Below are 26,680 nucleotides of genomic sequence, written 5' to 3' on the forward strand. Positions count from 1 at the left end.
GAATAAAAATTCCGATCCCTTTGAGGGGATGTAATACTTTTTGTGTGGTCTTTTGCAGGTTGGAAGTATAGTAGCTGGTTTTGGCAGGTTCCATTATGGCCCCATTGATTGGCAATGCTATCTTTGATGAGGAAGATGTCTGTAAGATGTCTGTTAATTCAAGTTGGGTGTCTGGCACTTCCTCAGAGCGGTTTTTAGTTCATTGGCCACTCTTTTGAACAAGTCTTGAAAGTGATTAAAGTCATCCACAATGATTGGGGGTAGGGACATAATTGCCTCATCCAGTGAGGAGGATGAATTATTGTTGATTGGTGAGGTGTCAGGAGCAGTATCCCTTCCTGCTCTGCCATGGGTTCATCTCTGGTCTCAGCAGCTACAGTCTCCGAGGGTGGAGGTGGAGATCTAGCGTCTTCCCTATGTGGGCAGGGGTGCCTGCTGTAATGCCTTCTGTAAGACCCCAGGGATCCCAGTATGGCCACTGCCCAGGGAAGGGCATGGATGGTCCCATCCATGGGTGACCACACCATGGTAGCATGTCGTGCGCGTCTGTGGACCGTGATCGTCCTCATCCAGCTGCCATAGGTGTTCTGATCGGGGAGGAATGGTCAGGGGAGAACATCCCTTCCACCTCCTCACCTTTTTCACTTGAAAGTGGGGGTGCTATCGGAAATAAATGTTGCTCTGCTATTGCTGGCCCCAGTGAGCCACCGGTGCCCAAAAGGGGACTCCAGGGTTGAGAAGACCAACATCCTTCTGGTGCAGAAAGTGCGGCACCAAGAGCTTCGGTGTCGAAGAGTGAGGTGCCGATTGTATCAGGGATCTGGCTTGTGGAGCTGGGGCTGGTGCAGTCTGTGTCAGCGCTGTTGTGCTAGCAGCATTAGGCAATGGCATAGTATTTGGCATGGTTGTCAGTGCCATCTCCTTTAGCACTGTGTGATAGACCCAGGGCAATTGGGAACAGCAGAGTAGTAGACGGGAGATACACTAGCCACTGGATAAGCAGTTTTCTGTTCCCTGAGTGACCCAGGAGTTGCTCCAGGTTAATGAGAACACCTAAACTCCAATTAACCTGCTAAGAGTCAGGTGAGGCTGTTAAGCACCTGACTCTAACTAAGGCCCCTCTGATACTATAAAAGGGCTCACTCCAGTCAGGCCAAAGAGAGCCAGGGAGCCAGAGAAGAGGAAGTGTGTGTAAAGAACTGGGAGCAAAAGGGGTGCAAGAAGCTGAGAGTGAGTAGGCATACGGCTGGAGGACTGAGAAGTACAAGCATTATCAGACACCAGGAGGAAGGTCCGGTGGTGAGGACAAAGAAGGTGTTGGGAGAAGGCCATAGGGAAGTAGCCCAGGGAGTTGTAGCTGTCGCACAACTGTACCAGGAGGCACTCTAGACAACTGCAGTCCACAGGGCCCTAGGCTGGAACCCAGAGTAGAGGGTGGGCCTGGGTTCCCCCCAAACCTCCCAACTCCTGATCAAACACGAGGAATTGAGCTGGACGGTGGCTTCTACCAGAGGGTAAGGTCTCTGGGCTGTTTCCTGACCCACAGGGTGAATCTGTGAGGTGAGCAAATCCGCCAGTAAGCGCAGGACCCACCAAGGTAAAGGAGGAACTTTGTCACAACTGTCAATGGTGCCATGGTGAAGATAGGCAGCTTAGAGCCCTTAGACTCCCCACCAGAGCGCTGGGTTCCGGCGGCCAGAGCCGTCCCATCCATAGAATGGACTGGGGCAACCACACGGGGTCCCGTGCTCTGGGGGGGGCAACGTTTCAGGAAGTGGGGTCCAGGGCAGTCTGGGGGATTAGCAGCAGCAAGAGACCAAGCCCCAGCCTGCTCCAGGCCACCAGCTCCCAGCGTCACTTGGAAGAGGGGGCGGAAGCCAGAAAGAGGCAAGACAGGGGTGGGATCTTGGGAGAAGGGGTGTAATGGGGGTGGGGAGGGGGCAGAGGAGGGGTGGGAAGAGGCAGGGTGGGGTCTTGGGGGAAGGAGTGGAGTGAGGGTAGGGCCTGGGCCAGAGGCGGGGATTGTCCCAGGCCCCACATCCACTCTAGGGACAGCCCTGCTGGCAGTAGCTGCTACGCAGGCAGTGCCAGAGGTTCACGGTGTGTCATAAGTGCTGAGTCCGGTGCGGTCAGCCCCGATTAAAGAGATTTGTTTGAGGACCATTTTCTGTTGGTTTGCTCTCTACGAGGCAAAGAGGACGTTCGTTTCTTCATGGATTGTTTGGTCTTCAGGGACCCTGGTGGTGAAGAGACCAGCAATTATGCCAGGTAGCGGTTTCCTGCCCCAGGTCAGAGGCTGGTCTTAATGACTTTTCTGTCAAAATGAGTTTCAGCCTCAGGTCTCTATCTCTGCATGCCCTGGCTTTCAGTTTGTTACAATGGGCACATTTACGAGGAATGTGAGCTTCCCATAGGCAATGAACACATGGAGTATGCCCATCTGACACAGGCATTGCCTCTCTGCATGTTGTGCATCTTTTATATCCTGGTGAACCAGGCATTCCTCTAACTTAATCCTAACTGTACTAAAGTAGAGGGAGGAAGAAATACAAATTTTTTCTGAAAGGGACATAAATATCTGAGAACTAAAACTTAGCCTATCTAAACTATCCTAACTCTCTAACTTATAGTAGAAAAACAAAGGTTTATAACGGGACCGCTGAACTCCATCTCAGGCTGGGGATGATTAAAAAGGAATTGAAGGGTCTGGATTGCACACTAAATGAAGTGCAAATGGCATACAAGGCTGGCACTGCGCATGTGCGACCCATATGAGCACTGCTGCTAAAACTCTCTGACCAAAGGTGCAGGAACGCACCATCACCTGGAGTGGAGCACTCACAGGGACATCACTCGAAGAAGAACTTTGTGCTTTCTGTCAGCAGCACGATACTGGAGTGTTTTGGTGCCATCTAATTGTTTTGTTTTGTTTTGTTTTGTTTTTAAACAGAGAAACTGCATCATGGTGGGAGTAGGGGGAGAATCTACACAGCAAAACTGCTTCCTGCTCACCCTGAGAGGCAGATCTCACCCCAAGGCCAGATGTGAATCCAAACTAGCAGACATTTTTTGCCTGGGAACAGGGTAGAGAGCAGCAACAGCTGATAACTTTATTAACAATCACATGTACTAAAACAAATGCTACCTTTAAAATAGGCCCATGATACTGTGAGAGTCCACTGCCAAACCTCCTCTGAGGTGCTAGTGACAAAAAAAATTCTCAGCATCTAAAATCTGAAAGCTGTAGGAAGTCCAAGCAGCCCTTAAGCCCTGTCCAAAAGATGTTCTAGGAAACCCCATGAAAAATTGAAAAGGATCCCTTTTTACTTTCCACAAGCTGTGAATGTTCATAATATTGTATGAGTCCTACAGACAGAATGCTAACCAAACCACCAATACTTTATTTAATTAGTTAATTTATTAAATAAAAACAGAGAGCTCATCTTTTTGGCTCTGGATTAAGAAGGTGTGACACCCTGTACCCATGCTCACCACTTTGATAAGATTATGATATTTTGTACAAAGTATGCCTTGTGAGGTAGCATTAAAAATGCATAGTATGCTGATTATTATCCTGTTGAAATGTGTGTAGCAACAATATGTGTTAAGTTATAAGATTCCACTATAAGATTGTTACTGAAATATGTTGTAATTCTTGGTAATATCCACAAACCAGTTTATCAGAGACAAAGACTCACTGGCATGCCAGCAAGGTGTTAAGAAGTTACCACCTGCTTAAACAGCCGTTCTCCAACAGGGAGAAAGTGTAAACAAGAATTTACATTTCACCTCACAGATGGTTCAGACATACACTAGAGACTGTCTGTCTGCACCCCAGCTGGCGGTAACCCTCAAAGAGGGGAGAGGAGTATAAGTATGCAAAATAGTAGCCCAAAGCTCATCTCTCCTCCTCCCATCTCTCTGCTTGTGGCATCAATGAATTCCTGAAGGACATTGAACTGGGGGAGGGGTCCCAGGCTGGAAGAAGACCCAACCTATGAAATTAACTTCAGCTTATAGTAAGACAGACCCTTTTGTTTTTAAACCTATTAGCTTGTTAAAGTTAGGAATTAGCTTGCATTTTTATCTTTTTATTTCATTTGTAACCAATTCTGACTTTTATGCCTTATCACTTGTACCACTTAAAATCTATCTTTCTGTAGTTAATAAACATATTTTACTGTTTTACATAAACCAGTGTATGCTTGGATTGAAGTGTTTGGGAGTCTCTACTTGAGATAAGAAGGCTGGTGCAGAATCATTTTCCTTTGATGGAATGATGGACTTTCTATGACCATGTACTGAGCAGCACAAGACGCACATTTCTGGAGAGCAAGGCTGGGACTAAGAATATGATGGTGTTACCCTGTATGTAATTCATGAGTGGCTAGCGAGGAGCACTCATACTGCATATCTGGGAGCAAGTTACATACTAGAGGCTGTGTGTGGACAGGACCTGGAGGAGTGGCTGTTCACCATCAAAGCTGTGTAAAAGACATCCCAGACTGTTCAACAGTCCAGATGGTACCTTGGGGAATATCACAGGGGGACATGAAAATCTTAGTTCCATGATGAAAATATAAGAAATCACTTAGACACGAGCCTCCTTCAAGCAGGCATAGATGCTATATTGTATGTTCAATGTTCTTTATCTTACAAATAGCCTGGGAAAAGAGAAAGCCACAGCTCTCTACTACAGGAAAACAAGACTGTTTATGGATGGTACTGTATTTTCAGTTAATTGCACAGATCACTGAGAAAGGGAAGGGGAAATAAAGATTCAGTTTACTAAGTAGATGTGAACGTTTTAGAAGATCAAATTCCAAAAAACGGAATTGAAAGAACCATAACATCCTAGGAAAATCTTGCTTGCAAATTGTGTTCACAATCTTATAAGGCTGACCTTAGGTAGTATGTGATAAAAAGATGTAACCATATAAAATAAGGATAAATACATGAAACTGGTCATTTTTCTCACTATGGTATGATATTTGTATGTACTATGTTTCAGCAATAGGACCTGAAAGTTGCATGAATCACCCAAGTTCCTACTGTTTTAGTTCACCAGTCTATTGCATCCAACCCAGCAACAAAATCCTCACTTTGGACTCCATTCTTTCCATAAAAAGACAAAATTTACAACATAATGTAAGCAGTCTCTGTGCCAAGCCATCTCATCTCCCAGCTCCAGATCTCAGAGTTGGTATTTCTCTGTAAATGGAAGGCATTCAGTAGCTGTTGAGTGTAAACTGTATTGATGATTTATATATGCTATAAAATCAACATAAACTGAATAAAGAGAAAAATTATACAATAGCTTTGTTTCATAACCAATGTACAATGAGATTTAAAACAAAACGAACAATTACTTACCTTAAAGTAACTGTGATTCTTTGAGAGGTGTTGTCCACATGGATTCCGCTCTTGATGTGCATGCATACCATTCACATGATCTCAGATCTTTTGGCCAGCAATATCCATTGAAGCCATGCACGCTAAACATCCTCCCCAGCCCCACCACATACACACACCTGATGGTATAAAAGACAGACTGACCCAAGTCTCCCACAGTTCCTTCACCAATACAGAATTCCAGAGAAGCAAGACTCCAGAGTATGGGGAAGAAGAATGGGTCCTGGAATTCATTTGGACAATACCTCTCAAAGAACCTCAGTGACTGTAAGGTAAGTGTCCATACTCTCTTCAAGACATGGGTGCCACTTTTGGGACAGGGCTGACAAAAGAGAAGGAAAGGGGGGACAGTTGCCCTGGAATACCAAGCTCAGAGGGCTCACCAAAATGTCTAACATCTTTGTAAATAAAGTGAAATGGGGGGAGGGGTACAGAGCCACTGGTGTGGTTTGATCTGGAATGGACACTTCCAGAGCCAGATGACATCCTGACAAAGCGGAGATCATCTTGTTGACACAATACTGTGATACAGCATGGCCAGAAGGCAGCATAAGAGTGTTAGCAGGGGGCCTTATTCCCTGCCAAGGGAGGAAGGTTTGCTTTAGATTAACTAGAACAGCTGTGGCCAATTAGAGCACCTGACTTCACTTAGAGCACCTGACTCCAGTTAGAGCACCTGACTCCAGTCATGGGATATAAACCCCTGCTTCAGTCAGACAGGGGGTGGTAGTTGAAGGAGAAAGGTTGGATTGGAGCAGAGTGCAGATTGCAGAAGAGAAGAGTTTGTCCAGAGAGAAATAGAAGGTTTGGAGGAGTGCTGCGGTGGATTGGGAAGCCCAACAGAAACCCTAGGTAAGGGGCACCAGGCTTGTATAGAAGAGAGGCGAGAAGCCCTTCACAAGCTGACGGGTATGAGAGGGAAGTAACCCAGGGGAAGAAACCGCTAGTCAAGTGGTTCACCACAACCCCAGGGCCCCTGGGTTGGGACCTGGAGTAGAGGGCGGGCCCAGGTCCCTCCCTCTCCACTCCCCTCCTCCAAGGACACTAGGGGAGTGATTAAGAACTGGTTCAGAGGCAAGCAATATCGCCCTGAACCTACCCCAGAGAAGAGAAAGCGCGAGACCCAGAGAACAGTACCGGCAATTTGCCACAATACATAGCTTTGGTGTTCTGTTGTCACTTATGCTGTGAACCCATGAAGAAGATGTAGAATGCTTTGCATGTCAAGCAGATGGCTATGTGCTCGAGGATGTTTATGTGACAACAAGTTTCCATCATTCCTGAATCTGGAGGTGACCTAAAGTAGCCCCCATTCCTGAGTGGAGGCATCTCTCACCCAAATTTTGGTAGGAAGAAGTGAAGAGAATGGTACTCTGTTGCACACCTGAAAAGTCTTTACAGCAGGAGGGGACTTCTAATGGGCAACATGTCCATGCACTGTCTGCTGCATAGATGCATATTTCAATACATTTGCTGTAATGTGTTCTTTGTGCACAGTATGTTACAGGGATACCCTGAGGAAGTCCAGGCAAATCAATTGTTCCTCCATCAGTTACTCTTGATGTTCCTTTGGTAACTTGTTCACAAACTGAGACAACTTATCCCCCTGTTTAAGTAATCATACCTGGAGACGTTGGCCTGAGAATTAGTCACATGCATTTAGAGAATGGCCAAGGAGGACACCTTACATGCAAAGATATCTAACTTCTTTGAGTCCTTCTCTCTGGTTAAGGATTTGGGAGTTCCTTGTTGTTTTGACCTTTCCTGAACTGAAGCCAGTAAAATCAAACAAGAGGGAATTAAGGTATTAAAATCTCCTGGAGGGGACCTGGTACATCCTGTCAACTTGCTTGGATGTGGCTGGAATACATGATTGTGTGTACCACAGGTCTTTCACAGGCTCTGACAGTCCCTCATTTATAGGCAAAGCAAACTGGCCAGGTTTGAAAGGATATAAGATGTGCAGGAGTTTATGGGTTCTTCTTCCAGTCATATATCCAGGGTCTCTGCCATGTGCTTGACTAGGTCCTTCCTGGGACACCTTAATCCACTGAGGCAGGAATGGAAAGGTTCATGGAAAGGTATCTTCTGGGGAAGATAAGGAGATTGCACCAGGGACAAGATGTTCTTCCCCCTGCAGCAGTTGGATCTTTTCTGCCTTTCCAGGATCTGAAGCTGCATCAGCTGACACAGCTGACACAGCTGCCTCTTTGGGGAAAGGCACCTAGCTCTGGAGGCAGTTGATTATTCAGTATATTTCATCCAAGGCTGGGGCCATTTCATCTGGAGTGTGCTGCCTCTGAGTGGGAGAGGATAGTACTAGAGATACCCCCTTAACTTCTTGTACTGACAGTTCAGAAATTAGTAGCTTGGATATTACCACTTTCAGCCTCGCTGGGATATATGACTCCAGTACTAGGCCCACAATTATAGTCATTTGGTACCATAAATCATTTGGGTACTATCACTGCCAGTGCAGAGTTTACTGGATATGAAGGAACATGGGTCTGAGATGTCCAGTATACAGATGGTAGATACCAAGAACTGAGGCACTTAGTATCAAGGCTCTAGGTACCGAGGCACCTGGTGCCAATTTCAGTACCAAGATATGCGTTGGCCGTAGATTTTAATGGGTCCATTGGCATTTTTACTAATTGGTACAAGGTACTTAAGGGGGTCTTGTCAGTCTTTTGACCCTTAGGAGACTAAGCCCAAGATGAGCCTGAAGTCTGACTCATGTCTTGACTTACTAAACATTGGAGAAAGTGACCTATGCCTTGGCCCATCCCTGGAATAGTGGTCCTTTTCCCCCCATCACATCATTGACATTGGAATACAGGTAGACAACTGAAGCTTCTTAGAAGGAGGGATCTGGCTGCTTAGGCTGAAATCTTGGCTCACTGGAGAACTAACTTAGAGGGACCGACCAGTGACGTAGCCTAGCTCTGACCTTCCTCTCAATGTCTGAGGAGGCAAGCATTGAATCTTTGAGGAGGACCGGTTTCATGCAGGCCCCTCTAGCTCATAAGCACACTTAGAGAAGGAACAATACACGGAGCATTGCTCAGAAATGTGTCCCTCTCCAAGGCTGGGCAAGCAGTGGAAGTGCTGCTCACAGGCATCAATCCTTCATCTGAGGGTCAGGTCTTGAATCCTGGAGATTTAGCTTCTGCCATGTGGCTAGCACGCCTATACAGGAGTGGCAGTCTAGCTTAAACTGCAACTAAATATTTATTTTTTTAGCCAATGGGGAATAAGTATCTAACTATATGAAATAATAATAACTACCAAGTACTAAGACTACTAACTACACTAGCACAGTATGCAGAGAATGCAAACATAGTAAACATTCCATTTCACTGCCTTGGGCAGTAAGAAGGAACTGGACCTCCTCTGCTCTTCATGCCCTCGAGTGGGGAAAGAGGGCACAAGGATATCTAGGTTTCAGGCATGGCCCTAACAGACAGTGCAGGTGAAGAGAATCCAGTCTCACATGAAGGGAGACCAAGAGTGAAATCCATGTGGACAGTCATGCAAAGAGGAACCAAATGTTTGTTGTAGTTTTGATGGACAGGATCTAGAAATTAAGACCAGATCTAGCAAAGGCTTGCAGATGTGACTTCAGTAGGTCTACTGCATAAGCCTTTACAGGATCAGATGTTAAAATTGAAAACATGGCTACACTGTGAACTGTATTTATGTTTAAATGAGTGGACAAATGCATGCAAGAAAGAAAACAAGGTGTCCTATAAAAATACATATGTTTATATTTTTGTTGTATATAATTAGTGGATTCTGTACAGCAAAGCCAAACTAAAACTTGCAAATGTGTCAGAGAAGGTCAAAACATTTTCAGCACCAGTTCAAGGGGATCCCTTGATGATAACAGTTTTTAGCAGTGGGTCAATTTCTTACTGTAAACTGGGTGTGTGACAGATAGGGTTGCCAGATGTTCAGTTTTAGACCAGAAAGTCCAGTTGAAAAGGGGATTTGGAAGGGTCCGGTCAGCACAGCCAGTCTGCCCCGCATCCTCTGCCTCAATTTTCCTGCTCCAGCCCCTTACTCCAGGGACTGACCCCCCTCCCCACCCCATTATGCCCCCACCCCAGCCTCCTACTCTGGGGACTAACCCCCTCCACCCTGCTGTGCCCTGATTGCCCCCACCCTGGCCTCTCACTCTGGGGACCGATTCCCCCCTTCTGCCCCACTATGTCCTCATTACTCCTTCCCATCCCCTTGCTGCAGGGACCGATGCCCCTCTCTGCCCCACTGTGTCCCAATAAGAGGAAAGTGCAAAGAAAAAAAAATCACATTGCTCTTATGGGGTTCCCAAGTAGGGGCAACAGTTAGAGGTTGGCTCATGCCCCAAACTATGAAGGTTCATAGCCTTTTAGATATCCCCTCCACCAAGCTCCCAGAGACATACAATTTCTTGCCACTCCGCCAAGATGAACAGAGTAAAATTGTCACTCATCTCCAACATGGCCATATCCCCACATAATGCAAGAGAGTGGAGCATGCTTTGAAGATGTAATTGAGAATGTCATTACAGCAATAAACCTAAAGAAACTAAAAAATCCAAAAAAATAACCCTCACAATGCATTTCTCTTACTAATCAGTTCAGAAACATTTAACACAAGTTTGACTTTTCAGACAATGCGCAACTGCATTTTATTAATCCACCTGATTTTTTCAACTCAATTTAAAAACAGCTATCCTTATAGAGAACATCACTAGAAATATGTAGAATTGTATTTGTACTACTGTGGAAAATGTATTCACTCTTTTTATAAAGAGTGTTTTATAAATGAATAATGCATTTTGGTGCTCACATTGTGCCAGATGAATACAGAGACTGAGCTCGGGGCAGGGTGTTGGAGAAAGAGGTGGACTAGGAGCGGGGCCTCAGGGGGAAGAGGTGGGGCAAGGGGCAGAGTGAGATGTCCAGTTTTCAGCTATTAGAAAGTTGTCCACCCTAGATCACTCCTGGGCCCATAGCCAACATCTGCTGGGTTCCCAGTTATGTACACAAGACAAAAGGTTTTCATTTGGCTGTCACCTGCTTCAGGTGGGGCACCACCTGCAGCAGTCTCACCCAGCAACAACAAGCAAGGCACTGGCAGCAAATCATCACAGTCGTCTTGCATACCTTTCCTCAGAGAGGCCTTGACAGGCATCAGTCTCTCAAGCAGGCTTCTGCCATGAAGTGAGAGCTAGAGTTCTGCTCTGCTTCCCTGACAGCTGAGCTGGGCTCTCCATCTTTAACCCCTCCCTCCAATCCTGATACTTCTTGCAGATGCAGCACGGTAGGACTGACTCAGCCCACAGCAGTTCATTAACCCTTTTCTAGTCAGTGTGAGGTCTGTATCCGCATCACACTGGGTTTTACTGGCAAAAAGTGCCACAATCACTAACAGATAATTCAGACCTTTTCTTTAAACACTGTATCAAATAAAACTCCATCAGTTACACAAATTTTTACCAACCTGTAATACTGCTCTTTCTGGTATATTTGATATTTCATCATTGACTGTTTCTGAGGTAGAAGAATATTGTACATCATCCTGTTTATCAAAATATTCTTCCTGGTCTCCCTTTACCAAACGCTGAAAAAAATAACACAACAGAAGTATAACTATCCTTATCCAAATTAAAATGTCACCTTTCTTGTAAATTGAGTATGTTCTGAGATATTATAAAAAGACCCAATTAATATATTCACATTTCTAAATTAAATTGGGTTTTTTAATTCACATAGATTTAAAAATCTACTTAATAAAATAAGAACAATGAATATTACTCCAACAATATCATGATGAAGTTCATGAGGTATTTTACAAATACACATACTGTGCATTTTAGAGCACCTGTTTTATACTAGTTTGTACACACAGTACAGTAGAAATATAGCTATTTGCTGTGTAAAAGAGAAGGAGAAGGGAAGATGAAAGCAAGAGAAAGAGAAGGAAAATGGGGAAGGGAGATTAGGAAGAAGGGAAGAACAGGTGGGGGAAAATGGCAGTTTTAGATTGTGTCTTTCCCCCATGAGCACAGTTATCCTTCACGCAGCAGTTTGTATCTCTCCGGCTTTTTTAAATTATTTCCTATTATAATAATGAAGAGCCTGTCCCTGCAACATGGAAGTGAATGAGAGCTTTGTTGTTGACTTCAAGGGCTAAAGGATCAGGGACTAAATTGACCTTTTCCAGTCATTAAGGGCCCCATCCTGCAAAGGCTCCATCCCTGTGCATTCATTCCCCAAATCCATTTAAGAATTAAGGCCACAATGTTTTCAACAGAAAATGATAACTGAAGTGGCAGATTGGCCAAAAATTGCAGCTGAAAGGGTAACCATAGGCATGGAAGAAGGAGAAGGAGCCTAAATAGTCCACGTAACCTTAGTAAAAGAAACCAAAAATGAATGCATCAATACATTCAAAATAATCGAGAAAGGAGTGTTTATAATCTTTTCTCTAACATGTTATCTTACCCTTCGAAGAGGAACTACTTTTCATATGGGAAGGATACATTGCTGGATTTTTTTTTAAGAAAAAAAAGGAGATATATTCTAATAATAAGAATCCATAAGCAGCTGTGCATTAGTAGGTTATTTGTGCACTCCTCGATGATAAAAATACAAGGTTTCCAGCCTCACAATGCAAATGGGACAGTATCCTATGAATGCAAATCCAACAGTGATCTACTGGGATACTGGTCCTAAGTATTCCAGATACTTTTTTACCTATACCAAAACAGGTCCAATTCACTGTGGGCTGAGGTAAACAGCGACAGAAGACTGGGACAAATCATGTTCAGCACTGTATCATGGCTTAATTATGGTTAGCTGATACAATGTCTGAGCGTGATTTATCCTGGTCTACAGTCACTACTAAGTCATGGTCAGCATCATGTCAATTAACTCGTATCTTCAGAATCATGTTCAAACACAATAAAATATTGTAATGCAGACAAACACAGTAAAACAGAGACAGAAACACTGTCTATCCCTCTTGAGCTAATGGGTTTTGCTGGCATAGAAGGGAGTACTTGACACCTCCTTGATTCAGCTTTGCTTAAATCGGCCTATATTTTTTTTAAAAATATTAAGTTACCTTTTAATTGCAGTTGAAAAGTATTCTGTTGATGGAAAATTTCCCATATGTTTACAATATCACAAACAATGGAAGCACTCAGAATATATTTTTAGAGCGGTGAAAGTCTGAGAAGATAATTTTTAAGAACTATAAAAACTGCAACCCTGCAAAGCAACTCCAGCATTAACAAGATTTCATGTTTAACAAATTGTTTGCACGGTGCTTTGAAAATGCAGTGTTACCTAAGTACTAAGTAAGCACAGTGGTAGCAGTAGTATAGTAGAATGGCTCATTTTAATTTTATGTACCAAGGATTGCTTTCCCACAGCAGCTTCAGTTCATGGAGATATATTGTTTAATCATTCAGCATGTTATATTTAAAATTCTGTGTAATGTACCTCAAAATATGCTTTTGTTTTTGCGGAACTCTGAGCCTCTGCATGCCACGCCTTTAGGATAATTTTGTGGAAACTGTCATTAAAGACCTTTTGTATCCTCATTGCTGCCACTAGAAAAAATGTATTTGATTACAAAAGTTACGAAAGCAAGGACCTCATTTCTGAATAGATGTTTCAGTTAAATGCCTTTGATGAAATGCAGTTCCGTATACAACCATTTCTACGGATTTATAACTGTCCACAGTTTTGTTCTTTATAATGAAACATGCAGCAACAACACTCTCACAGCATATGTAGTGGTTCATACAAATACACTACGTTTCCAGGCAAAGCGAAAAAGTGTTATATGATCTTATTTTAATAGCTATCTATAAAGGCATGATTAATCTGCAAGTTGGATCTGCCAAAAAACAGTAAGTTCACCAATTCTTAAATTCCAGAACAAGTAGCAAGTTTGAAGAGTGCCGTCAGAGTGGAGGAAAAAAATGTACGCTGTCCTCAGTGAAATGGAACAGGACATAACTCACTCACTTTACATGTAACATCTTGAGAGTGTGCAGGTTCAGGAATAATAAAGGCAGATTAGTGTTTTCGATATAATTCAAAAATGTAGTCAACGTAATCGCTATGAAAGTTTTGTTTTATATTTCCTGTTTTAAATGTTATAGTTCCTTGTCCAGTATGTCTGGTCTGAATTTTCAATTTAAAAGATCTGATTCTTAATAACTTGACCTAGTTTCAGAATGGAAATAGTTTAAAAAGGACTGTAGAACTACATGTTACTATAAAACTGGTAGATTCTATCTTGTATCATCGTGATTACACTCCAAAGAATTTTCTTAAAAGCAGTCACTTTCATTTCCAACAAAAATTCTTGTATCTTTTAAACTGGGTTTATATGAAGCTTGTTATTTGGTGTCTTTTTCCTTTAAAATTACATATTTTTCAACAGATTTTAAATAATTTTTATACTTCACATACAGAAGACACTGTACAAATATATGAGCCAAATTCTTTTCTCCAATTTGAATGGGTACCAATATAAGTTCCACCTGTATCTGAGAGCAGAATTTGCGATTTTATTCCCAACCTTGCAAACTTTAACTCACCCCAGTAGTTCTTGCTCACATGAGTAGTCACATTTAACTCAATGGGACTATTTGTTTTAAGTAAAGACTGCAAGAAGAATTCTCAATTGTACATTTTGGTATTTTAACTATATCCTAAAAATGTTCACACTAAATTTATGTCACTGTTTTTACACACACAAACTAAATTATCTTGAAAGTGAAAATGAATAAACTGAACAATTTAAAAGACCTTTAAACTATTTACCTGGTCTTTGGGTCACAAGAACTCTTACAAATTAAATGTTTATAAATAATTCAATGACCTTTTAAAAGCCATGCAGATGTCACACAGCAGAGTTTGACATGGATTTAAAGTATACCAGCTCTGCAACCAGGATTTTGATGTTACTGTTTAAAAACAGATCCTCTATTAAAGCAGTCCAGATACTAGACCTTAGAATTATATCCCTAAAAATAAAAATTTCATGTCTCATGTTTCATCAAACTCAAAACCAAAAATAATTTTATACAAGAAAAAAAATTTTCTCTGCAGTGAGACATACAAGATCTATTTTTGTCCTATGAGAACACTGCACAAATACAATAATCTAAAACTCTGTGAATAACTGAGTATGCAAAGTTATTAATGAGCTGCAAGCACAACAGAGTTCAGAGACTCACAGCTTCTGTGTTGCTCAAATATTATTAAGCTTATAATATACAAATTGTATTTTGTTTATGCAAAGCAGCTTGTAAAACTTACATGCTATTTGTTCCTTGCGAAACTGTACCCAAGCTCTCCACTTCTGTACTACTACTCTGGTTATTCTGGTGTCATAATGGGCTGCTGCAACAGCCATCTTCCGCTTTACAAGTGCTCTGCTGTTTTTTTGCAACAGACAATATTGCATCCATTCTCTGCAATGTTAAGGCACAGTTAATAATTTTATTAATGTTTCTGACTTGGATGGAATAAAATGCATAAAACTCTGCAACTTAATACAATGCGTTTGAAAGATAAGCTGATGAACATAAACTTAATGGCTCAAACTAAGTCACATGATGGTGGTCATTTTTTCCAAAACAATTCTTATGGCTGATATATTTCAATTATAGTTCCTCTGAGCTATATCGTTTTTAATAAAGTTTCTGCCTTCGATTAATATGTTACATCATCAGTTTGTAAAATATCTGACTGATTCTATTCATTACTTGCTCCAGCTAGTATGTGATTATTGAGATCCTGATTCAAGAAAGTATCCATATTCAAGAAAGGCACTTAAGCACATGAAAGCAACGGAACTTAAACACATGCTTAATGTTAAGCCTGTGTATAAGCAATTTCTCAAATAGTGATGGATTTAAGAAGGGACGGCCCTAGACTAGCTGCCAGCAACTGGCACCCTAGGCGAACCATGCAATCAGCGCCCCCCACCCCAAAACCCCAAGGGAAGATATAGGCTGAGGTTTTTGGTAAACTGGGAAACATTTTGCCCCTTTTTTCCTTTGAATGTTTTTTATGAGTTTTTTTTTTTTTAAATAGAGGCTTAATTATTCAGTTTGTTCATCCCTTTGTCCAACCAATGTTTCTGAGATCAGATAAAATAGAGACACAAAATTTTCAGAATAGATTTGTAGATGACAGCTGGATGATATTTCAGTCCGATTTCAAATAAAAATGCATTACAAATCCAAAATCATCCATTGCGCTATCCTGCTTTAACTTCCACTACCACCACACCCAATATAGAAAAAAATAAAAAAACTCTTCAATGAACTTTAACCTGTATTTTCAAAACACTCCGAATAAAAAACACTTTGTATTCTTAAAACATGACTTTTCTTGCTTTAAGTTTTGAAAATTCGGTCACTAGTTCTTTTAGATCCAGTTTTCCAGCTATTTCACACTCTACTGACATTGTGGTAAGTCCAACAAGTCTCTTTTGCACCACCGTTGAACGCAGATATGTTTTTATCAATTTTAACTTTGAGAAGCTACATTCCTCACTAGCTACGGAAACTGGAAATGTTAAAAGAATGCATAGAGCTATAAAAATGTTTGGAAAACTGTCTGTGAGTTTATTTTCACAAACAAACTTCAGTACTTCTTCAGGAGTGGAAGGTTTTTTAAATCATCTTGTAAAAGCCTGAAGCTCACTACACAAATCTGTAGCATCAATGTCTTTTGAATTTTCATGAGTCAATGCTGACTCCAGTTTTATACAAAATTATCTTATCTGTTTTGCTGTTTTCTTTTGCAAGAGGTGGATATCACACAGAGAGCCAAATACTGACTCTAGCTGCTGCATCTGTTGAAATCTTTCATCAACTGAGTGAATAGCAGAATCAAGGACTGCAAAGTAGAAATTCACTTTGAACCTTTGTTTTGGTTCTGAATGGGTGCGTCTCATCCTTCATATGAAAACTGCTATTTCTTTTGCCGAATGCGAACTGGCTCTGGTTCAAATTCTGTTGGAAAGTCTATTGCTTCAGCAAGCTTGAGAGAATCTACCAGTGTTCTTTCGAACCCTTCATCACTTCTGAATTCCTCCAGAATATTTTTAGTTTGCTGCAGTTTTTGAATAGCAGAATGTATGTTCAAGTTCTTTTCCGGAAGTTGCTTACTAGTGAGGTTAATCTCGAAAAGGCTATTATACCACAAAATGAGTGAAGTCACAAATTTGAACTTGGAAAGGCCATTTGCAAGAGCTTCTGCATCTGAATGTGCTGAATTGTCAGATAATCCAGTAAAGGTAGTATCATCAGAAATTTCAAATTAGGGTATCATAAATGTTTCCAAGTTCACAGTGAAGAGGCTTCAAGGCATCAGTGAGACTCTCCTATCTTGTCTGACTAAGTGGTTTCACAGTTAGAGAATTCACATGGCAAGTCAGAATCTCCCAACGGCATGTTGAGCCTGAGAAAAACACAAACACATTGCACCAGGTCAAAGAAACTGCTTGCCTCCAAACAGCATCTAGCAGCATCACTGACAACCAAATTCAGAGAATGCGCACTGCACGGAACGTAAAAGGCCCTATGATTGATTTCCATCATTCTCCTTTGCACACCATTGCCTTTACCCTTCATATTACTCCGATTATCATAGCCTTGGCAATGTAAGTTTTCAACAGATAATGACATTGTTTCAAGCTCTTGTAGAATAGTTTCAGTGATAAATGTTCCAGTCATCTCTTTCAGTGGTATGAAACCCCAAAATGTTCCTTTATGAGCATTTCAACATTATCTTCATCTGCAGACTTTTCCATAACCACAAAATGAATGATCACTTGTTCAACACGACTCACATCTGGTGTACAGTCCAGTATTATTGAAAAGTATTTTGGAGAATGGGCAACTTCTACAATTTCCTTTTTAATGGCATTTGCTAGGATTTAAATCAGTTCATCCTGCATATTTTTTCCTAAGTAATGAACCTGTGTTTCATGATCAGTTATTTTATGTAGATGCTCCTCCATGACTGGATCAAACAAAGCTAGGTATTCAACAAATTTTTAAAAGTTTCCATTACCTGGAGTGTAAAATTTGTCATTTCTACCGCAGCCACAGAATGCTAAATTTTGCCCCCTGAGAACTCTCACTAAAGCAATCAGACGCTCTAATATTTGTTGCCAATATTCTTCTTTTTCCTTGATCACATGTAAATTTTCTTCATCAACAGTTTTTCCTTTTTTCAATCATAACTCAAGTTCTTTCCAATTTTGAAAACATTCCAAATGTTCTGTACTTTTTATGTGAAGAGAGAATTGAAGATATGTTTTTCCAGTTCTTCAAACCATTTTCAGTAAGTGATGTACCAATTGCTTGATTTCTAAACAACTTGCAGCAAAAGCAAAACATAGAGTCCTTCGACAGTGAATGCTGTAACCAGTTTCGATGAATTTCTTTCCCATTAATGAGTTTCCTCTTGTAATGATGAGCAGAGACTTTTTTCTTTTATTTCCATCCTTAGAAAAGGGAAATTCATTAACTTGTTTGGGTCCATGTTCCATGAGAATTTGCCGCACACTGTCATCACATCTGGGCCATGAAGTTGGGTCCCCATACTGTAACTTGTTTGTAACTTCCTCATCCTTTCTTCCTTCTACTTCATTTACTTGAATTTCTGCATGTGTCTCTGAAGGTGAATACATTTTCTCCACTTCCATATCAGGCTGATGCTGTGAGCTACCTTCATCTAGAAGTAAGTTTTCATCATCTTGGGTTTCCAAAATGCTTTTTTGTGGGTGTGAGCTACCCTCATCTCAAAATAATATATCTTCATCTTGATGTTCCAAACTGCTTCCATGCGGATGTCAGCTAACCTCTTCTCCAAGTAAAATTCCTTCATCTGGATGCTGTGAACTGCTTCCATGTTTATCTGGATTAAAGAGAAGATATTTCAGGAAGGATCCCTGCTGTTTTGCTTGGTCCTTTTCCTTCTCAGCCTTTCATTTATGATACTTAGCTCCTGAGGATTTATTTTTTCCCTCTTTCTGCCAAGGGGCATTTGAAAACTGTTATGTACTGTGCTCCCGACTGCAACCATTATAGCCTTAAGGATGGCTGACACACCACATGATTGCTGATTTAAACCACATTGCAGCCATCCCAAAACATCTTTTCACTGCTTAAAGGTTCAGATTAATAACATACACTCGCTTATCTATTAAAATATTTACTTACAGCATTTAAACGGAAACAAAATGACCTTTTTCGATGTTATAACCCAACACTGGTTATTTGGAAAGACATCCCCTTCCTCACGGTTACCCACTTGGAGTGTGACGTCATCACTTTCATAGTCTATTAAGCGTTAATGCTATTACTTTTCTTTTATGAACCTTATTTATTACATGTGAACCAGTTATAACACAGAAAAGTTCATAATTATATAGCTCGATAATAATGCTAAGGTTTAATAACGCTTAAAGATACCCACATTTTGGATTTATAATACTGAAAGACGTTATTCTTTATTCTTTGGCACCAAGAAACACAATTTTCCACAGCATTCGCTTGATTCTTAATCATCTACCTGTGACGTGTGTTAAAATGACCATTTGACCTGTATCAGCTCGCAGTCTCTCTGCTCTACATGAATTTCCGGCTATGCCACCTTGATGTATGTTTGAGTTAGGTGTCACTAGCATTGCAGCTCTTGCTACTGGCAGATGTGTTTCATTGTGGCTGAGTTACTGCTTATCAAAATTCCAGAGTGGGTCATCTTGACCCTACGTTGCAAATTGAAAAAAAAAATTCACTAAAAAATATTATTTATTTTTGCAGTACATAAAAGATTTGACATATTAATAAATTCTCAGAAATGTAGAGAAATTAATTACAATTAAGATTCCCTCCATACGCACACAGGAATTGAAATGATGACATCTTCATTATTTTATTTGTATTTTTTTCATCTTTTTCAATTTTTTTTCTTTTTTTCGTCAAATTTGGCGCCCCATTTAACTTGGCACTCTAGGCAACCGCCTAGTTGGCCTATATGGACAGGCTGCCCCTGGATTTAAGCACATGCTTAAGTGTTTTCCTGAACTGGGGTTTAAAAATGTTATTTAAGTTTCTTTGGTAATGTGAATAAAAACTAAAATGAAAGAAGAATATAAATCAACATTTAAATCTAAACCATTTTATCCTTCCACAAAAATACATTAAACATTGTTCTTCCTCTCTTGAGCGACACAGAAGTATTCAGAGCCCAAAGAGAAATATTTTCTCAAAGAATCACACATTGTTTATTAATTATAGTACAGTATTTTTCTTTGTCAGAGCAATATGAAAGATAGTCACTGAAATGAGGCTTTATGACAGCACTTTGATTTGCTAACAAATCTCCAATTTGGAAGCAAAATGTAATTTAATTGAATATAGCTGAGAGCTACTGTAAATGTAACATTTTATGGTTCTAATCCAACTCCCATTGTAAAGTCAATAACAGTGAAACCTGAAATAATGGAGAAGACTTATGATTTTTACTAAGGTTTTTAACCATTTTGACTATCATAGTTATATATCAGACACGTGCACTATTTTCCACTCAAGAAGTAATAGCTTTTTCTGGACCTCTAGCCTTATCTCCCCTAAATGTTAGTTCCAATGGAAAACTGTAGGACCTTTGAAATTCATGGCCACAATGAAGTGATTTTTGATTAACGATTAATTCATTCAGGATGCATGTAAGTATTTATATATAGAGAGAAAAACTGAACCACAGAGAGAATGAGTGAATTGCCCAAAGTCACAAAGTAAATCTGAATAAGAGCCAGAAAGAGAACCCAGATCCTTGACTCTCAGTCGTGTACTTTAACCCTACCCCAAAATATCCTTTCTCCATTGGGATTTTAGTACTCTGCCAAGATTAATCTGTATGAGAGGCAGTACAGGGAAGGCCTGGTCCAAAACCCACTGAAGTAAAAAGACTTCCACTGATTTCAATAAACTCTGGATTGGGCCTGGAATTTACAGGCACTCTGAGCTCGCTACATTTTGAATACAAAATAACATTGCTAAAGGAAAGCAAAACCAAATAATCTAATTTGGTCATCTATCTTTATTCTGTTTGTGGCGCTGGCAGTCCAGGTGCCAGATCATGCCAAGGCCCCAGGCCTCACTGATCATTTTCAAATGCATAACTGGAAACCAGTCTGGCTTACCTGTGGGTTACCATAGTTAAAACAGATGTTAGTGTCATAAAAATGTGTACAAGGCTCAGACTTTACGGAATGCTTATAGAATGCTGCATGGATGAATCCTATTTATATCTGCTAAAAGGTAATACTGAAGTGTTTGCTCTATAACTGTAAAATGCTTGTTCTAAAACTATGTAACTCACCAACCAGGAAAAAAATTTCAAATAATGCAAAATCCTGGTTTCCTGCAGAAGATGTTCTCTCCCACTCATTACCAAGGACTATGGAATCCGTATGAGTCAGTGAGGAACAAAAACTTTGTTGATTGCTCCTCCCACCCAACCATGAAGAGGTTACATGCAGAAGCACTCAGCCCATCAGCCTGCATGCTAGAGAAGTGGGGATAAAAATCCCTGACCAGAAGGAATTAGGGTCTCTTTATGCTGTCTGGTCTCTGAGGGGCAAAGATTCCTAAATATAAACAAGAGATCCCCAGGCTGCTTGGCTTGAATTAGCCCCAAAGGACATAAAATCTTGCTTATTATAGAAGCTTCTATTCCCTTTTGAATTTAAGATTGTAAGTCACATGTGCATGCATGCTTAAATGCTTTAGCCTTTTAAATAACTCTCGTTTCTTTTTCCTAGTTAATAAACTTCTAGTTAGTTTTTTACAGGACTGCCTACAAGTATTGTCTCTGGCACGAGATCTAAGGTGCAAATTGACCTGGAATAAGTGACTGGTCCTTTGGGACTGGGAGTAATCTGAATATTTTTTGATCTTTGATGTAAAGTGACCATCTGTCACAGAGACAAGCTTGTCTGGGTGGCAAAGTAGATCAGAATGTCCAAGGGGTCTGTGATTCTATGTTAAGGCTGTATAGAGCCTAAGGAGTTTATAATTGTTTCTTGGTTGGTGAAATCTAAGTACAGAACTCGCAATAACACTAAATATTCTAGACAAAGCGGATTTTTTCCTAAAAATTCAGTATTCTTCATGTACGGTACATATACTTACTGAAAGTACACTTTCTTTAAGTTTTTGCTGTAAAAGTTCCATGCTTTGCCACATAACTCATCAGTCATCTAAACAAATAATGTATTATATTAATACATAAATTAAAAAATGGTGTTGCATACTGAATGCTTAAAAAGTAGCCAAAAATACTGGCAGTTTTATTTTCCATATTGATCAACGCAAATTAAATGGTACAGTTCAAAGAAATTCATGTTCAGATACAATTTTCTGTCTATGACATTTTTCTGTGTATCTTTCTTCCCCTATCAACTTCTTTCAATATAAACCTGCTTTTACAGGCATAAAATCTGAAGGCAAAAACTAAATATAGAACTGAACTGTACACACGAAGAAGGCATTACTCTAGCTCAGTGTCAGCATTTCTTCCCCAAAATTCACTGTTTTATTGATAAAATATATTTAATTGCTAGAAACATTCTATCTTTTATTGTAAATTCTTCTCTTTTACTTTGTGGTTTGCTAGAATTTAATAAACTTATTAGGGCTGTCAAGTAAGTAAAAAAAACAATCATGATTAATCATGATGTTAAACAATCATAGAATACCATTTATTTAATTTTTTAATGTTTTCTACATTTTCAAATACATAGATTTAAATTACAACACAGAATGCAAAGTATACAGTGCTCACTTTATATTTATTATTGATATTTATATGGATCTATTTAAAATGCACCCTTCCAAAATCTTGGGTACATGAAAAGATTTTTGCTGTAATTTCATAAATTATACAGGACCACTGCCCAATTTTAAGAAACCTTCATTTCCTTTGCCAATTACCTTAATGTTCTTATTCAGTAGAATCAATCAAACCAAATAATACACAGAATATCATGAAACTGAAACTGGGTCCAGATGCACTTGGAAAGATTGTAACATAGAAGTTCATTACATTGGTAATTCTGTCCAATTTTGATAAAGACGCTACTATTTTTGGCAATCTACCATATGCATAGACAACATGTCAACACGAAGATGTACATTTTGGAAGATCATAAAACTAACAATAGGAACAAATGGAAGGTACCACCATTCCTTCGCATAAACTACAACAGAAATGGCAGTATCATGAAATAAACTTGACGGAAAAATTAAACCCTTCTGTAATGAAAGATTTTTTTTAAAGTACAGATTCAGTGCAATTGCTCAATGATTGTTACCAGCTGTTCATCATTTAGTCCAAAAAGGATGCGCAAATAAGTTTCTGAAATCCTCTTTAATTTTGGCCTTAAGGATGAATCAATACATGTATCCCTGCAAAACAAATAAACAAAAAAGTAAATCATGTAAGCCACATTAGTAACACTGAAGGAAAATTAATTTCTCTACAGCTAACTGATTATTTAATATCTTTACTACCTTCATTCCAATTCTGTTAATGTGCCAACCCAGGACACGGACTCAGCGGAGATGCTATACCAGACCCTGACACAGCACAAGGTCTGGGCCTGCCCCAAAAACACCCTGGGGCCCTGCCCCTCTGTGCTACGTGCACTAGATGTGGGGCAGGCAGGCTCAACCAGGCAGGATCCAAGTGTGAAGGGACTCAATATGGGAGGATCCAAGTGTGAGTTAGGAGGGTTCTGTGTGCGACAATCTGGGTGCAGGCAGCTCAGCAAGGGGTCTAGGTGTGGAGGGATCTGGATGACTAGAGGCTGGTTGAGGGGGTTCCAGACGCAGGGGCTTCCAGGTGAAGGTGGTTGGGGCTCAACGGAGAGGTCTGGGTGTGGGGGGTCTCAACTGAGGGAGTGGGGGTTGGTGGGGTGGGGTCTGGGTGCAGCTAGTTAGGGGTCAGAGGTGTGGGTGTCTGGATGTAGGGGCCCAGGATGATGTGGGGGGTGTGGCTTGTCAGGGTTGGGGGGTTGAGTGCAGGGAGCTCAGTGGGTATGGAGGCAGGGAGTCTGGGTGCCAGGGGCTCCAGATGATCGGATTAAGGTTCAGCAGGGTGGGGTTCGGGTATGGAGTGCTGGGGGCTCTGGGTGTATGGGGTGAGGCTTGGCAAGGGTGTCTGGGTATGGAAGGTCTGGATGCATGGGGGTTGGGAAGATGGGGGAGCAGCTCCCCATACAGTGACCCCTCCCCCCCACAACTGAGGAGTGATGAGGGCAGGAAGCAGGGGAGGATGCTCAGCTTCCTGCAGCTCGGGGAGGTTTCTGGGGGTGGGTCTGACACAGCTCCAGCCATTCCTTGCAGGTGAAGAGGAAGTCCCATCCTCTCCTGTCTCCAGCCCAGCTGGGACAAGCAGCCGATCCTGGCTCAGGGTAGGAGCCACTGGCTTGGGTATCCCCAGCCCCACAGTGATTTACCTCTCCTCCGGCTGCCTGAAATGATGTACTTGTGCTGCTGGGGAGTGGTGTGTGACTGCTCTTGCAGCTTCCCTTTGCTTCCCTGTCAGAAAGACTTTTGCTACGGGGAAACAAAGAAATCTGCAGGGGACATGAATTCTGCGCATACACAGTGGTGAAGAATTCACCCAGGAGTAATACGCAAAGACTACAACTGTGTGTGACCCTTGCACAGGGTATGTAAGGGAGAGAAGTTCCATTAATATTTCCCCTCCCACTTGTGCACCTGCACATGGGCCAGTCATAGACTGGCCCTATAAAATCCAAGCCACTTTTCTCCATTATCTTTTGCTCCCCCTCTCCTTTTGCCATCTTTAGTCTCCTAACTTCTCTAGCTGCTGTCTAACTATGAGCTCCAACTATGCCTTTTTGGGCCTGATCCAGCAAAGTGCTGAACACCTCCATTTCCCACTGACGTCACTGGGTGTTAGCATGCTCAGCACTTCACAGGAACAGTCCCTTAGTAAATAGGATGCATCAGTGATGGTAGATGTATTGAAGCAGAAACGTGAGAAACTGCATGTTATATAGTCATCCAACCTGTCTACATAATATAAACTTTAATACAAATTGATTTAAAACCAATCCAACTCTCCTTCTCCGATAAAATTCCCACTGGCCTCCAGAATGTAAGCCTTTGTCGAGACTGTGTTACTAACATCTTAGTCAACAAAAATGCTCATTAGCTCTTTTTTTCTTATATCTGTTCTTTCTTTACACTGAGGAGAGGGATACAATACAGATTATTTTATAGCTCAATTTAATCATTATGATAGTTTAACATTCCAGGTTTCATTATTGCACTCATTATCTCTAGGAATAAAGCTGTGCACCTGGAAAAGCTCTACTTGGTATAAAACACAGCAGCCCAGCTGCTCAGGAACACAGGTCACCAAGAGCACATCAGACTGATTCTCTGCTCTCTGAACTGGCACCCCCAAAAAAGAGTCCAGTTCAAGATCTCTGTCCTAATATTCAAAGCCCATATAGACTGGACTTAAGTACCACAGAGATCACCTCTTCAGAAGCATGACCTCACATGAATTATACTGGAGCTATGAAACTATTCACCTATAAGTGAAGTATCTTGAATGAGGAGACAAGACTTTCATAGGAGCTGGACCTGCATTACTGAATTTATTCTCATAAAAGGTAAGTACAGCCCTGGGGCCTCACCATGTTCAAAACTGAATACAAAACTCATCTTGTCGACTTGGCTTTCCCACAACAAGCTAATCAGACACACATACACTCTCTGTCTCTCACATACCACAAACTATAAACTAATCAAGATATTTTTCCTACACACTGGGAAGGAGAAAAGTAAGAGAGCAAGTCGGACTGTTATTGTGATTTCCATTTTGGAGTACTTGGAAGGCATTCAGATACTATAGTGACAGCTCCAACGTCTATTTAGATAGTTAGTTAGTTATTAGGGCCCAATGCCACCTCCAGCAAAGTCAGTAGAAATATTCCCTTTGACTGCAGTGTGAATGAGATTAGTCCCTTAGCCTGTAGTTTCTTTTCCCTTATTGTAATGCCTAAGTTTCAAAAAGAGAGAGAGGTGAGAAATAAAAATTGGAAAATAAGTCTATGAGTAATTCAATACATTTAGAGCCACATTCTTAGGTGGTGTATATCAGCACTGACTTCAATGAAGCTATGCCAATTTACACCAGCTGGGGATATAGATCATAATAACAACGAGGTGGCACCTTAAAGACTGACAGATTTATTTGGGCATAAGCTTTCATGGGTAAAAAACCCACTTCTTCAGATGCATGGAGTGAAAATTACAGATACAGGCATAAATATACTGGCACATGAAGAGAAGAGAGTTACCTTACAAGTGGAGAACCAGTATTGACAAGGCCAATTCAGTCAGGGTAGATGTGGTCCACTCCCAATAACTGATGAGGAGGTGTCAATACCAAGATAGGGAAAATTGCTTTTGTAGTGACCCAGCCACTCCCAGGCCCTATTCAAGCCCAAATTAATGGTGTTAAGTTTGCAAATGAATTGTAGCTCGGCAGTTTCTCTTTGAAGTCTGTTTCTGAAGGGTTTTTATTTTTGAAGGATGGCTACTTTTAAATCTGTTATTGAATGTCCAGAGAGACTGAAGTGTTGTCCTACTAGCTTTTGTATGTTACCATTCCTAATGTCTGATTTGTGTCCATTTATTCTTTTACATAGAGACTGTCCACTTTGGCCAATGTACATGGCAGAGGGGCATTGCTGGCAAATGATGGCATAAATCACATCAGTAGATGTGCAGGTGAATGAGCCCCTGATGGTGTGGCTGTTGTGGTTGGGTCCTATGATGGTGTTGCTAGAGTAGATATGCGGACAGAGTAGGCAACGGAGTTTGTTACAGGGATTGGTTCCTGGGTTAGTGTTTCTGTGGTGAGGTGCGTAGTTGCTGGTGAGTATTTGCTTCAGGTTGGGGGGCTGTCTGTAAGTGAGGACTGGCCTACCTCCCAAGATCTGTGAGAGTGAGGGATCATTTTCCAGGATAGGTTGTAGACTGTTGATGATGTGCTGGAGAGGTTTTAGCTGGGGGGCTGTACATGATGGCTAGTGGTGTTCTGTTATTTTCCTTGTTGGGCCCAACAAGTGTGGTTTTTTACCCACAAAAGCTTATGCCAAAATAAATCTGTTAGACTTTAAGGTGCCATCG

The 26,680-nt window shown here is 41.0% G+C and overlaps 1 protein-coding gene across 2 annotated transcripts in view; it reads right to left on the bottom strand.

Annotated features, from left to right (window-relative positions):
- Nucleotides 1-26,680, bottom strand: part of FBXL13 (F-box and leucine rich repeat protein 13) — a 194,526-nt gene that overhangs the window by 167,390 nt on the left and 456 nt on the right. For both annotated transcript variants that reach the window (XM_075064574.1, XM_075064569.1), the window contains exons 2-6: nt 22,819-22,912; nt 21,638-21,705; nt 14,739-14,893; nt 12,906-13,015; nt 10,900-11,019 (exon numbers count right to left, since the gene is read on the bottom strand). In XM_075064574.1, the coding sequence (XP_074920675.1) occupies nt 10,900-11,019; nt 12,906-13,015; nt 14,739-14,893; nt 21,638-21,705; nt 22,819-22,912 (547 nt within the window). The remainder of the gene's footprint in view (nt 1-10,899; nt 11,020-12,905; nt 13,016-14,738; nt 14,894-21,637; nt 21,706-22,818; nt 22,913-26,680) is intronic.

This window comes from Chelonoidis abingdonii, chromosome 1 (genome assembly GCF_003597395.2).
Source record: "Chelonoidis abingdonii isolate Lonesome George chromosome 1, CheloAbing_2.0, whole genome shotgun sequence".
NCBI lineage: Eukaryota > Metazoa > Chordata > Testudines > Testudinidae > Chelonoidis > Chelonoidis abingdonii.